General features: G+C 40.3%; 1 protein-coding gene across 1 annotated transcript in view; it reads left to right on the top strand.

The window, feature by feature from the left end:
- DCDC1 (doublecortin domain containing 1) overlaps positions 1-15843 on the top strand; it is a 1639395-nt gene that overhangs the window by 1588053 nt on the left and 35499 nt on the right. The window contains exon 37 of the mRNA XM_086955816.1: positions 3903-4056. Within this exon, the coding sequence (XP_086811942.1) occupies positions 3903-4056 (154 nt within the window). The remainder of the gene's footprint in view (positions 1-3902; positions 4057-15843) is intronic.

Here is a 15843-nt window from a genome sequence, read left to right as displayed (position 1 = left end):
TTTGAGACCACATATGTACAGTTCCATTCTACTTGTCACGTGTTTCTAAAATATATGCTGTCAGCCACCTTTCGATTATGGGTAGCAATATGTCTTATAGCACTTCCGCTGACTTGCTAGCTCTCTTGTTTTGTGTGTTTGGGAATGCCCCAACAACATGCTAAATGATAATTGTTATTGAAGAAAAACCTGTAATGCTTGAATGTTAAGATACCAAGTGATACCATGTGGCACTTGTATTCCTGTATATTTTAATAAAACATCATGTGATCTGACATTATAAACAATGCTATACAATGTTTCCAAATAGTTTAGTTCATCATATAATGGCACGTTAAGCATTTCTACAACTGTGTTAACAATTGTTATGTTAAAAGAGCTTATATAGCACATACGATTCACTTGCGAAGAAGTATCACGTTGCTCTACGGAAAAAAAAGGAAAGACAAAAATTCAGAACAGATGGGTTTTCAGCAGTTTTTAAAATATTCCAAAATCAGAACAAAATCAGATATAATGAGGAATGCTGTTCCAATGATAAGGGTGCAGGTAAAGAAAATAATGGCCTTCACACCTGGAGGTTCTGATGCAGCATGAAGTTAAAAAGGCTTTATCTATGGACCTCAGATTTCTACTCGGACAATAAAGAATGAGCCTAGCTCATAGGCAGGAGGGGTTCTTCCCTACCAAGGATTTGTGCTTAATACAGGAGCTTAAACAAATTGTGCTGTCTGACTTGTAACCAGTGTAATGCTCTTAAGGTGGGTACAGAAGGAGAGCCAGGAGGAGGTTTACAGGCAAGATGCACCGCCATATTTTGTACCACTTGTAACTTGGAAAGAAGGTTCTCGTTGGCCGCTACCAGAAGAGCATTTCCGTAATCCAGGTGACTCATAATGAGAGCCTGGATCAAAACTCTCCTAGATCTCATTGAAAGCCACTGAAACACTTTTTAAGCAACCACAAACAGAGGTAGCCTGTTCTGTCAAGAACAATTTGTTACTCACCAAAAAGCCAAGATTTTTTTTAGTTTTTTTTTTTAGTGTTCACTATTTAGGTTTAATGGCAAGTGTAACATCAAGTGCAAAGCCAAGATTTTTAACTACAATAATGCGGCACAGAACTGGAACTAATTCAATTGGCCTCCAGTCCTCAGACCAAAGTGCCTCTGTTTTTTCAAACAGCAGAATTTCTGTCTTACCGCCGTTCAATTGTAAACAATTGTGAATCATCCAAGTGGCCACCTTCCACATACAGTCAATGAATCTAACTTTCGAAATCTTCGGAACTTGCCCAAAAGAGATTATCAATAGGGTGTTCGCTACATAAGGTATTATTTCAAAGCCACAAGCTTTGATAGTCTTGCCAAGCGGAGCCACATCAATATTAAAGAGGGTGAGACTCAGGAAAGAATCATAAGGGACCCCTAATCCATGGTCATAGTTTGATATTTCAAAGGATGTAATGAAACCACTTGGGTTCTGTCTCCAAGAAAGTCTTTGAACCAGTCTAGATCCTTCCCGTGAATGCCTCTCTCATACAGTCTCTGTATAAGAATAGAATGGGAGACACTATCAAAGGCAACAGACAAGTCAAGTAAGCCAAGTAGTACCAACATAGCCGGAGCACCTGAGTCCAGAAGGAGTCCAGTGGAATCAATCACTGCCAGAAGGATGGCCTCCATGCTGTGAGAAGCTCTGAAGCCAGACTGTGAAGAGTCCAGTACATGATTGTCCTCCAGGAATTTAGAAAGTTGTTTATTAACTAGGCCCTCCAAGACCTTACTAAGAAGAGGAAGAAGCGTGAAGGGCCGGTAATTCGCAAGTTCGTTGGGATGAGCATTAGCTTTTTTAAGATAGAGATGACAAAGGCAGACTTTCAATCCTGCGGCAGTTTCACTGAGTCTAAAGATAAGTCAAGAAGGTCAGTAATAGAAGGAGTGAATAAAGATGACAGGGAGAAGACTATATACATTGGGCAATGATTGGATGGATAGCTAAATGTAACCACCCCCAGCATGCCTTGAGCCTGTTCCTGAGAGAGGCATCAAACCTTTCAAATTGGGCAGGGGCATTCGATGGAGGTAGATTGAGGTTGATCGGATCATCTGGTCTCACTATCAAAACTGGAAAACTCATATATTTTAGAGTTCTTTACCTCAAAATAGTTAGCAAGGTAGTCTCAAATCTCTTGTGATGCCAGTATTGCAAGTTTAAGGCAGCGGTCTTGGAGAATTCATTAAGTACTTTAGATAGTTCTTTTGCATAGGTGCCAGCCTGCTCAATCCTATTAATGGTATGACATCTATATGCCACTCTGATCTTCATTCATTGATTATAATTTCCCTTTGTGTGATATTATTATTAGTTAAGAATGGCAATAGAATTGATTCTGGCAAGTATTCATCATGCAAAATACTAAATATTATTGTACTGGAAAATAAAGGGACAGTGGTTCATATTCAGCTATTATTTACATTGTAATGTTTAAAAATAATGCATGATAAAGTGATATTGGTTTACTTTGAGTATTATGATTGAATTAACTAGTAAAATTACACTGATGTTTGCATGTATGCAAGGCTTTTTCACTGACTCAGAGTTTTATGGAAGATGGTCAACCTTGTGTTGTCAAGTGAACACAGGAGAATTGTGTTATAGAGCATTTATTTGGTGCTTTGATATCATAATTATGGGTTTTGAAATGTTTATATGAAAGCGAGTTGAAATTTGCTATGAATATATAAAATATTTTACTTTTATGTCATTCTAATATATTTAACTTTTTATGGTTTGGGAGACGTCCCACAGAGAAACAAAATCAGAACTGTACCTAATTAGGCGGTTCACACCTATGACATCTGACACTAAGTTTTAACATAGCTAATAAATCAGATGTAAGTTTATTCCTGAAGAAAAGTGCCCATGTACAAAAAAATGGATGATACTGCTTCCCCGTTTTCGGTTTTGTAATATGTTAACAATGTATCTTTTAAGGCATTCTGCAATGTAAATCTATTTGTTTTTTTAAATAATCTCTTTGGTTTTCTTTTTTTGCTTCCCTGGAATTTAAGAGTAAGTTAGAGACATATTTTACTTCAGTCTAAATACTAAAAAGTTGTATTAAAATGCTCGAATTATAATGCCGTTGACATTGACAAAGTACTCAATTGTATCATTGTGCTCTATTTGCTCAACTTAGAAAGATATACACAAGAATATTGATTTGCTTTTACAGATTTTGCTCCACACCACTATTTTAAGTGTTTTAGGACAGGGGTACCATATAACCCATCTTTGTTCTTGTTTTCCTAAAGATTGTGGTTATTTCTCAAGCAATCACCATCTTCATGTTCATTGTTTGGCAATGTCAACTCAAAAAGCAGACACGGTCTCATTGAACATACCTGATGGCACAGTTATCAATTAGCCCTGGGCGTAGTGCGCAGAGTTTTGCTATGTGGAAAAGTTACAAAAAAACTCTGCAAAGTTCCGCGAGTGGTGGAGTGCAGTGCGAATTGCAGTTTGTGCAGGTATTCCTGCAGCTCAGATAGAAATTCTACCCAAGCGGCAGCTCGCACTCGCAAACTTACTGTTCGTGATTGCGAATTTACCGTTCGCGAGTGGGGAAAAAACTCTGCTGCACATCGCGAAGCGGAGTTTTCTGCACTCCACGAGCTACGCGGAGTGCAGAAAACTCTGCGAACAGAGCAAGGTTCACCGCCCAGGCATATTATTAATCCATCGCATATGCGGGTTTCATTATTTCACTTCACATATTTTTACATCAGCCAATAGGATAATGGCACTACGATGAAGAGCTAAGCTAAATGTATATAATTAAAAAAGAATTAAAATTAAAAAAGCATGATCCAGAAATCTAAACTGTTCCCAATTTTCCAGCTTTTGGATAACTGTACATCTAGACTGCTCATGCACCAGAATCCTGTCACAGCACTCTACACTCCTGAGGGAAGACCTATCACATCATGGGATGACATAGAGAAAGATATGCTTCTGTGTGCCTCTGCAGGGGAGCCATTCATGAACAGAAAAGGTGAGTGCTTAAAAACTTTCACTTAATCCTTCTCACAATCATGGTTCCTTGCCTGATTTGGCTGCATCAGAGGGAAAGGGTAATAGTCAAGTGTTTCCAAGAAACTACAACCTTGGGAGTAGAGCGGTGTCTTAATTGAATGAGCCGCTATCAACATAGGTTTGACGAAGCATGGGAGCCAAGTGCAGACAGATCTACAAGCAGTCTTTGTATAACAAAGAGATGACTTGAAGGAGTTGCAGAGCAAAATGGGGCAGATGGTAGAGCTGGGAGAGAAGGAGAGATGCAGGGATTAACCAGGATAATAGCGGGATGTTGACATTTAAATTATTTTGGAGAGATTGAGGGAAGAATTTCCATTAGAAGTAAAACATGACTTAAGCACTAACATTTTTAATTATAAGAAGTACCTTTTTCATTTCAATGTTAGTATTTATTGCCATTACTTTAGTTACTATATCCTAGTCCTCATTTCCACCAAATTGGCTGCCTGCTGTGCAGCTTTTACTCTGACAATAACAGAAAAGGAAGCCACCACTGAATAATGTTAATGCAGCTCCTAAGAACACAAGTGGTTGGGCATTAGGCGTGGGCGGAAAATCCGTTCCGCTCGCGGATTTTGCGGATTTTCGGGAAATCCGCAATCCGCGAGATTTGCGAATTTCCCGCAAAATCCGCAAATCCGCGAGCAGCGGATTTTGCTCGCACTGCTCGCACTGTTCGCGTGAGTTCGCGCCCCGCGAATAAGTGCAAAATTGCAGAAATACGATCTTAGCAAAACTGAAAGTAACTACTTACCAGGTTCAAAAGTTCAGGCTCATCATTAGTAGCCATTTCCTGGAGTGCTTCCTGAGGGGCCCCTCCAGAGTTCAGTTGCCAGTTGAAACTATTATGTGACCCTGCTCTGAACCTCAGAATAGTTACACATATGCCACAAAGGTCCTGAATTACAGCTAAGGGAGACAAGCAGGAGCCAGGCTGGAAGTTAAAATCCATTAATCAGCCCCTAATTCATTATTGTCAGTTGGGGCAGGGCAGGTGTTGTAACTAATTTTGCAACAATGAAAGCACTTAGCAAGTGCAAAAGATCACTAATCAGGGCGCACTAAGGAAGCAGGTGCCAGCTAAAAAAATATTCTGTGACACATGAATCAGCCCCAAATTAATTCAGGTCACTTGAGGCAGGGAAGGTGTGCTTTGCTTTGCCGAAAATAATGTACACTGGACAACCAGAGGGTGTGGTGATGAAACAGAGGGTGGCATGGGTGGGCCAGAGGGTGGCATGAGTAGTCAGAGAGTGGCAGTGGTGACAGAGAGTGGCAGTGATGAAGAAGAGTGTCCCAAACAGGCTGGACACGTAGAAACAACAAGTTCGCGAAACTTGCGACCCGACAGGTAAGTTCGCAATTTGCGAAAGTGTACAAAACCCTCGCGAACTGGCAGAAACACGGGCGAACACAAAAAAAAAAAAATCCGCAAATTCGCGGGAATTCGCGGATTTTGCGGATTGCGAATCCGCAAATCCGCAAAATTCGCGAACGCGAGATCCGCAAAATTCGCTCATGCTTATTGGGCATCAGAGCTTAATAGATCTAGACATTAAGTATGTGTTCCACAGAAAAATACGAATGTTTCTGGGATACTCTGCAAGGGCCAGTTCACAAAGGATTGAACAGATTCTTCTTCAATATGATATTCTAGGGCCATAAATTAGATACTACGCCCCCTATTTCTAAAGTTCGTGCTGCTGCTTGGGTAAACCATTTTGTACATACAAAGCAGGTAACGAAGCTTTGGATGTCGCATGAATTATACCCCAATGTTGAGTGTCTCTATTTAATTAAGTATGTAGCTCTAATTACCTCGCATGAAGGATTGCTAGCCATAAATATCCAAAAATACAAAATGCACCACGGATAGCCAGTTTTGTCTCTGCTACGGCATAAATAATTACTTTTTGTCTGCAGACCATGGCCGAATTACACATATGGCACATTTTCCTTGATTGTGCCGGGCGCACCTTTTAAAATGTGTCCCTGGCGCAATCAAGGAAAATGTGCCGTATTAGGGTGAATGTACTGCCCAGGACAGTCGCGAACCTGCACATGAAAAACGGAGTAGCTGCTTTGAAGTCGCTCCGTGTTTTCACAGTGCAGGCGGCAACCTGCTTTCACTTTCAAAGGGGATTTGAGATGGGGGCGTGGCTTGCGCGCAGCTTTGGAATGGCGGTTTGCGCTTGAGCTCCAAGACGAGCGAGGGCCGTCGGAGGTTCATCTCCGCTTCCAGTGACCCCACACTCGCAGAAATGGAGCCTCATGTTTCGGAAGGTGCCGTGTGCCGGTTGAATGTCCTTCCTGTGCCCTGGAGCTGCTGGTGCCTGATATTTTGACACTATAAGGTATCACTCAGTGTCTCTATGAACGTCCGCCATTTTCTGTCGCCTCCACACGCAGTTCCGAGTCTCCTCACAAGCGGTGGTTCAATGGCTACTAATTTCTCCGGAATGAGCGCAAACAGGTGTTGGTGACTACTATTAACCCCTACCAGCATATACAGGCTTCTTTTTCCGTTTTCCATGCTGTGTGGCTTTAAAATGTAATCTTTTTGCATTTTATTCTACTTTGCTTTTCTTCTGAGCGCCTCCATTGCCTTCCACTGATATTACCTGCTCTTTGATACCCTGCTTTTTGGCCTCCTAGTTTTTGACGGTGTATTCTTCATATCGACAGTGTCCTGGCATTACGGTGATAAGACTTTTATTTTTTTTGCATGTAATCCCACCGCTATTTATTGCTTTGTGATACCTGCTGGAGGTGTGCTTGCATATTTTTGCTACTTTCCTTTTTTCTATCCTTGCCTCCTGAGTACACCAATATCCTCGGGCTTTGGGATTTTCTTCAGCTCTCTGAAGTGGTTGCCTCTTCTACCTTTGTTTGTGAGGCTCTATGGCGGCAAATATGGGCTTGTCGCAGACTGCTAAAGATACAAAGGAGTCAAAACCTTCTCTTAAGAGACTCAAACAAATATCTCTTATACCTGAATCATCTCAAAAGGATACTAATTCCACTCTGGAGGCTATTCTGACACGTCTCAATGATGTGCATGACATTGCGCAGTTTACCAAAACTAATACAGATTTATTACAGGTGGAGGTATCAGCCATCAGAAATGATCTTAAGGCTCTCTCCATTCGTGTCTCTGCCACGGAGACACGCATTAGTGGCGCAGAGGATAACATGCAGAAGCAATCTAGATCTCTTTTACAATTAGAGCGCTCAATGGCGGCTTTGCGGAGGGATCTAACTGAACAGGCGGACCGTAACCGTAGATCCAACCTGCACATTTTTTGCCTTCCTGAAGAAGCCGAGAAAGGTGCTCCATCTATGATTGACTTCTCATACCAATGGTTGCCTTCTACTCTGCAAATTTCTTTTCAAAGAGACTTTGAGCTGGAACGGGCACATCGTGTCCCCACTTTTCATTCTAAATCTGCTACGCAACCAAGGGCTGTCATTTTTAAGCCGCTGCGTCATCAGCACACGGAACAAATTGTGGCCCATATGCGGAAGATTAAAGTTGTTTCTTGGGAATGACACCGTATTTCGATTTCTCAAGACTTTGCAAGAGACACTATGATAAGGAGGAAAGGTTTTCTTAATCTTAGGAAGCGTCTATCAGAGATGAATATCCCTTTTTCCTTCTCTGGCCCTTCCAAATTTCGCATTACCTTCAAAGGTCGCTCCAGAATCTTCGATGAACCTGCTGATTTGGCCTCTTTTTTAGGCAATCAGATTGAACTACAGATGGAGCTTCAAATGGAGGCTTCGCGTGTTCCTGGTGCTTCTGGCACTTAATGTGATTCTTTGCCTTCCTTGTTTTTCTCTGTTTTCTGGGTCTATTGAGTTTATCTTTTTAGACCTGCGTGCTCCATGTTGATGGTGCGTCTATGGCTTTCTTTTGTGACTGGTGTTCTCAGTCACGTTTTTCGATGCTGTTTTTTCCTTGTATTCAGTGTGGTCTCTTTTCCGTCTTTATGATGTTGTCATTTGGCATGTTAGGTTTTTTCTAATTGTTATCTCTTTCTCATTATTGTAGTAGTGCCTTTTCTTCTCTTGTCGGTTCTCCTTCTCATTGCCTTTGTCTTTTCGCTTTGGTAGTGTTTTTTCTTCCTCCTTATGATGTGTTCTGCCTGTCTTCGTTCTCTCATTCCTCATTGTTATATTGGACATATCTCATTTTTGTTTCCTTGTTCCGCTTTGTAGTAGTAGTCTGCTTCTGTATGATCTTTTTCCGGTTAGCATTTTTGCGTCTATCTATTTTTAGTTCTGTTGGTACAGTGTGTAATCATATTTCGTCTTTCCTCTATCCCTGTCCTTGGATTTTTTCTTTCTTTATCGTTTTTTGAGTAGTCTAGTTTCTCACTTGATTTGTACTTGGATATTCCGTCGTATGTGCTCATTTTTTCTTGTATGTCTTTAGTCTTCTTGACTTCAATTTGTCTGGTACTGTTTCGTGTTATGATATAAGCGTTGGTCATAGGCTTATCATTATTATATATTTTCTATAGTTGCGTTTAGCTGCGCTCACCATGCTACAACTATTGTACCTACCATTTATTTATATGCTTACTTGGTTATTGTTTTAATACTTGGACTGCTTTACCACTATTATATGTTTTTTTCTATTAAGTATCGGATATTGGATCGCTTTTATATTTTTTTACCAGTTTGTCTAAATATCATATATGACTTTATTATCTTTTGGTGTTCCTTCCTGTTTTCTTTCGCTAATTATAACTAGGTTTATATACCTTATGCATGATAATTCATTGCTTACAAGTACCTTTGAATATTTATTGTATATTTAGGTTCGATATATATTTAGAGTGCTGTTCCATTGATTGTTCTGCTTCTCAACTATTTAATATCTTCCTATATCGGTGATAAGCCATTGCAATTCTGTGTACTTCTCTAATACTTTATAATAAGCTATTCTATTTTTATTGCAATTTTTAGTCTCTTGCTATCCTACTTTCTATTACTATATATTTGACATGTTTCTGCATTTTCGTATCAAGTTATTATAACAAGTTTTCTATATTTAAGGACAGTTAATTGTTTACTTATCTTGCGTTTTTTCATATTCATCCTCATTATATTATAGCTCCTTGTATTTATCTAGTGTGGTGCTTCATTATTTGTTATTTTGACCTCCTTTTTAGTGCCTTGCTCTATTGCATTTCATCTCTTTTCTTTATGCTACACCCTGTAGTCTTCTTAAGAAATATGTTTTTCTTCTATTTATTCTTTCCTGTTTTTATGCTTCCTGCTTCGCCTTCATTTTATCTACTCTTCGTTTACTTTTATGATGTCTTCTTGGTGTTTTCTCTCTTTATGATAAGGTATAACTATAACTGAGACTTGCTATTGCATTTATTCTACTAGATTTCTCTCTCTCTTTCACCTATTCCACTTTTTTGGTTACTTTATATGTTACTTGTGAATTAACTTGATATATGTGTATTGCCTTTATAGATTTATGGGATGAATTGTTTTTGTAATACTCTAATGATATTAGTTCATATTGCAGATGTTCCTATCTCCTAACTACGTGTACCCAGCTATATACTGTTTTGGGGTTGTTTATATCAATTGTAATCATTCCTCATGACGGTCCCCTTGCTCGCCTTCCCACGTTCCCCCTAGTATGAATTTGGTCTTTTTCAGACCTCCCCTGCTGGTTCTTCTCTCTCTTCTCTCTTCTCCTCTCTTGTCTCTTTTCTTCTTTTGGATTTCCCTCATGGACTCTCCCTCTTCGACGTTAATGTTTGATGTCTGGACGATTGTATTCGTGCTGATTGTTTTTTGTTTCCCATCTATGGATTATATTATTTTTTTCAGTCTCTGTCTATGCCGGGCTTGAATGTATTGTCCCTTAATGTTAAGGGTTTAAATCATCCAGTGAAAAGGTCAAAAATCTTAGATTATTGCAAATCTCTCTCTTCAGATCTAGTCCTTTTTCAGTAAACAAAGGTCTCTACCAGAGAGGCGCTATTCCTGAAGAAGGAATGGGTTTCAGATGTTGTCTGTTCCGATGCTTGTGGCAAAAGGAATGGAGTCATTACTTTAATTTCAAAAAATTCAGGTTTTTCCATAGTCTCTTCTGATCACGATACTGAGGGTCGTTGGCTGTTAACTAAGTTGTCTGATGGTAATGCTGATCTTTATGTTATGAACATTTACGCCCCTAACAAGGATTATCCGTCCTTTTGGAAAACGGTTACCAAAAAATTAAATGACACGCCTCATTCTGGGAATCTTATTGTTGGTGGGGATTTTAATTTACCTATGGATCCCATTCTAGATAGGAATTCAGCTTTTCAATTTCGCCCTCCAAAATCCCATAAACAAATGCTTGACGTGTGTTCCATAACTCATCTTCAGGATGTATGGCGTCTTCATAACCCCACTGGTAGTGATTTTTCCTTCTTTTCTTCACCTCATTCTACCTTTTCTCGTATTGATTATTTATTGGTTCACTCCTCTCTTGTTCCGTCTTCCTCCTCTCCGCTTATTCATCCTATTCTGATTTCTGATCATGCCGCGGTTACTTTTACATTGTTGTCCTTTGCCCCTAAATCAAAAGCTCGCTCCTGGAGATTAAATACAGAAATTTTGCATGATACTGCCCAGATTGATGAGTTCTCTAGTGCAATCGAAACCTTTTGCCTTGAGAATGAAGGCTCAGTTTCTTCCCCAATTGTCCTCTGGGATTCGCTTAAATGTACTTTCCGTGGCCAGGTTATTAAATGTATGTCAAGGAGGAATGCTGCTATTAAAAAAGAACTTACAGATCTAGCAACTGAAATAAAAAAGCTGGAATCTACCTTTAGACAGTCTAAGGATAAATCTTGCCTACAGTCAATCAAGCAATTAAAGTACACATATAACACTATAGTTACCAAAATAGCCCATATTGGGGTTCAGGCTCAGAAATCCAAAGGCTATTGTTAAAAAATCGAGCTGGGAAGATTCTCGCGGCTACATTAAAATTTCAGGATTCTTCCTTTAAGTCCTCTCAAATCTCTTCTATTAATGATCACCTTGGTTCTAAAAAATTTCAGACTGGAGAAATTCTTGAAGCCTTTCGTGATTTCTACAATAATCTATATACCCCTTCTAATCAGACCTCTTTTGAGCAGTGTCAGGACTTCTTGAAATCTGTCCCGGTGCAGTAAGTATCTGTGGAAGATAGCAATTTTTTAAATGGTCCGATTACTCCTGAAGAAATTATTGCCGCAATTAAAGCCACTCGTTCTGGCAAAGCTCCAGGGCCTGATGGTTACCCTATTCTGTTTTAAAAGACTTTTCTTCCTGTGATTGTTCCCAAGCTTCAATCTGTCTTTGACGCTTTTATTAAGGATGGGTCTGTTTCTGGCACGGCGGCTGATGCTACCATTGTTGTGATTCCAAAAGAGGGAAAGGATCATTCAGATCCAAAAAACTTCTGTCCTATTTCCCTTCTTAACACGGAGGCAAAGATTTTTGCTAAAATTTTAGCCAAGAGATTAGAATCCTTCATCCCTAAACTGGTACATCTCTCTCAAACTGGTTTCGTAAAGGGCCGTCTTGCGCATGATAATATACGTACATTTTGCCACATTCTCGGATCAGCTAAACATTCTCATCTCCCAGCCGCGGCCTTGGCTCTTGATGCTGAAAAGGCCTTTGATAAGGTCTCTTGGCCTTTTCTTCGTGCTGTCTTGTGTGCACAAAATCTTGGTGATTCCTTTATTAATATGGTCATGTCCCTATACTCTCAACCTAGAGCTACCATAAGAGTCAATGGTGCTATGTCGTCCTTTTTTATTCTTCGCCAAGGCACCAGACAGGGTTGTCCCTTATCTCCACTTTTGTTTTTATTATCCATTGACCCCCTTCTTCGATTGATTGAGCTACACCCAGACATTAAAGGTTTTTCTTATGGTCCTCATTGTATTAAAACTGCTGCGTACGCGGATGATGTCCTTATTTTTTCAGATGATATTGCCTTGGCTATCCCTGCTATCTCGGATACAATTTCCCTTTTTTCGAAGGTTTCAGGGTACACCTTAAATAAGGACAAGACTGAGATGTTCCCCTTAAATGCCTACTGTTTCTCTACGCATATGGGTTCCGCTGGTTTTAAATGGCAGTCTAAGCAATTAAAATATTTGGGTATCTATTTTTGCTCGACCTTATATGCTACAATCGCCTATAATGAAACCCAGACTAATCTTAAAGTACGTCGTCTTTTGGACACTTGGTCCCCGAAACACATCTCCTGGTGGGGTCGCCTACAGACCCTCAAAATGATGATTACACCTATTGTTAACTTTGTCTCCTCTATGCTCCCGGTAAAGTTATCGGATTCCTTCTTTCATGAAATTGATGTTCTGACCTCTAAATTTTTATGGAATGATAAACGGGCTAGAATTGCCTATAAATTCTTGCGGAAGCCTTACGATATGGGAGGATGCAATCCTCCTGATTGGGAGAAGTACCAAACTGCCTTTTTGGAGTCTCAAGGTGCTCTATGGTTCTCTTCTCCCCCTATTCATGTTCCTTCCTGGTTGTTAATAGAACAGGAATTGGCTTCTCCGTTACCGACTGCTTCCTTTTTGCACTGCGTCTACCTTGTCCATCCCATTTTCCCGCTCTATTATTCTGGATACTCTTGCTGCGGTTCGGAAGGTAGACAAGAAAGTGGCGATTCCACTTCACAAATCTAGGTGGTCGTCTATTTGGCGGAATTCTAAAATTAAAATTAATATTGATCCTTCTCTGATATCTTATTGGGCTGCTAAGGGGATCTCGCTTGTTAAACTTCTTTATGGCTCTAATAATGAGCCACTACCTTTTTCCTCCTTAGCCCAACAACATTCTTTAACTAATTTAGATTTTTATACTTTTCTCAAAATCAAAGTTGCACTTGCTAAGGTGCGTCTTCATCCTACTTCTCCTACGATTACTCTCTTTCACATATGGACTAAATCTGGTCATGTCACCTCTAAAATCTATACATTTTTATCAACTATTTCACTACCTACGCAGACAGTTGCTCAAACAAAATGGTTGCACCATTTTGAGCATGGTCTTACTGACCATATTTCTTCAGACACTTGGCAGTTGATTGGTAAACTTTCTCTTCGCAATAAAATCGCCCCATCGTTAATGCAATCTAAATTTTTCTCTGTCAACCTTCTTCATTGGACTCCTGTTCGTTTACATTCGCTCAATCTCAAAGAAGATAACCTATGTTGGAGCTGCGGTTTATTGGCAGGTGACTTTCCGCATATGTTTTTTGAATGCTCCCTCCTCCAACCCTTTTGGGACCTCATTCACAAACACCTCATGCTCATCTTTGGTATTAGGTTCCCACTCTCTTTCCCATTAATTCTATTAGGTCCATTAGCTGTCCCAGTCCCTCTCCCCTCGGAACCCATGGAAATACAGTTGTTGGATCTCCTATTGACTATTGCAGTGAAAGTGATTCTTATGGACTGGAAATCCTTTTCCTCTGTTTCTTACCATACTTGGTGGGCTTGGGTTTCCTTTTTACGAAGTGCTCATACCTCGGTCGATCATGCTCACCTTTCTCCATCTATTGCTAGTGAGGTTTGGAATGCTCTGGATAACTAGATGGAGTTGTCATCCAAGGGGTTGGTTGACCAATATCCCTTCGATTCGTCTGGATGAATGGCGTCTTGTCTGTCGGGTGTGTTCGTTGGAAATCCTTCTATCTTTCTTTCTTCTCCTCCTTCTCTGTCTTCTATCTCTTTTTTCCACTCTTTCCCTCTTCTTTCTCATTCTTTCTTCTTTCTTGTTTCCTTTCCTCTCTTCCCCTGATTATACCAGCTGATAGTGATACTCTTGGTTGTGGAGTCTGCCTCAGATATTTAATTTCTATTACTTGATTCATTTTTCTGTTTTTGGCAGATTGCTTCTATTTCTGGATGTATTTGCTATGACTCATTTTTGTATGTCAGCTTCTGATTGCTACCTATCTGTTATCAACTGTATCACTTTTACTTATAATCTGTATCTTCATTTGCTTCTTTATAACAATAAAATTCTTTTGAAATGAAAAAAAAGGGGATTTGAGATCCCCTTGCAGGCGGGTGCAGTGAGTGACTGCACCCGCCTGCAAGGGGATATCTGGGGAGTCCAGGGAACCTCCTTTCCCCCTGCCAGAGGGTTGCAATCAGGTGGCGCACTTTCAGAGCACCTCCTGAGAGCTTCTTTTACTCTGCGCCCGCATCTGTAATAAGGCGCGGGTGCAGAAGCAAAGGGATTCCCTCATTTGTATGGGGCCACACCCTTATGCAAATGAGGAAACACCCTCTTAAGGAAGCACTTGCGCTGTATGTACACCAGCGCATTTGGTATTACAGAACAGGACATACAAGCGCCTGCGGCCCCTTCTGTAATACCAAAGTGCACTGGGGGCGTGCAAAGCAGGCACAAATACCTGTTACGTCCCCAGGGCACTTCTATAATACAGCCCCTTGTCTTAGTCATCCCTATCCAGGCCCAGTAAATAGCTACATTTCTGCCCTCAGGTTAAAGGCAGTCCTGCACTACAAAGTGCACAGTCAAAGGTATAATTTTTCCGGCAATGATTGGGCTTAACCAGTTATTTAAATATGATAAGATCCTTTTTTCCTAGATTACTTTGCTTTTCCAACAATAACTTTTTCACCTTTAACCCCCTCTATAAAGTATGTATATGTAACCAATGAAAGAACATTTTCTGTAACACTCGAACCTCGGGTTTTCTTGTGTGGGATTCCTACAGGACAGCCACAAGGGACAGATCTTTTTAGTCTCTGTTACCCAAAAGTCAACGAAGGAAAAAAGAAAATGGAAGGGGTGATGGAAGTTATGGAAAGGAGAAACAGCAAACTTTTAATGGGAGAATACCTGTGTAAATTCAAACTGAAGCAGATGGATGTTGAATACAAGGTGGCAGTGGAAGTTGAGATTATAGACAGGGAAATAAAGGGAGAGGCGGGAAATCTTGAACAAGATTTGTGGTCAACTAGCTGGTTGTGTAGACCTACAAGAGTTTTAGGGCCAGATGTAGGTCGCCAATTAGCGGTCGGTAACGGCCAAATTCGGCCGTTACCGACCGGTAATTGGTGATTGAGATGTAGAGGCCATTATTTTATAGAATCGGTAAATTTACCGAATCGGTAAATTTACCGATTCTGTAAAATACCGAATCGGTGATTTTAACGAATTCGGTAAATCAAGAAGTAGGTGGCACTCCACAGAGTGCCACAGGCCCTTAAGAGTCGGTATTTTACCACCCAATCCTATTGGATGGTAAAATACCGAATTCAGGTGTGCATGCACATCTGGGCATGCACACCTGTGCCCACATGGCACACAAGCCTGCACTTGGGGTGCTAGAGGGTGTCAAAGTGACACCCCCTGCACCCTTGCTTGATTCGGTATTTACCGATTCGGTTAATACCGAATCGGTATTTCCCATTGATTCCTATGGGCTCCAAAGCCCCTAGGAATCAATGGGGAATACCGATTCGGTATTTACTCAAAATAAAATCTCCCTCCTTCTAATTTACTGATTCATAAATACCGATTCTGTATGATTCGGTATTTATGAGTCGGTAAATTAGATTTACCTACATCTGGCCCTTGAAGATTAATTAAAACCAATTTTGAACAAAATGTTTAATAATGGAGTAGAGACAGACACGTCGGAATAGTAGTAATTGAGCTGCTC

This window comes from Lissotriton vulgaris, chromosome 2_1 (genome assembly GCF_964263255.1).
Source record: "Lissotriton vulgaris chromosome 2_1, aLisVul1.2, whole genome shotgun sequence".
NCBI lineage: Eukaryota > Metazoa > Chordata > Amphibia > Caudata > Salamandridae > Lissotriton > Lissotriton vulgaris.
This window is presented reverse-complemented; position numbering and strand designations above follow the sequence as displayed.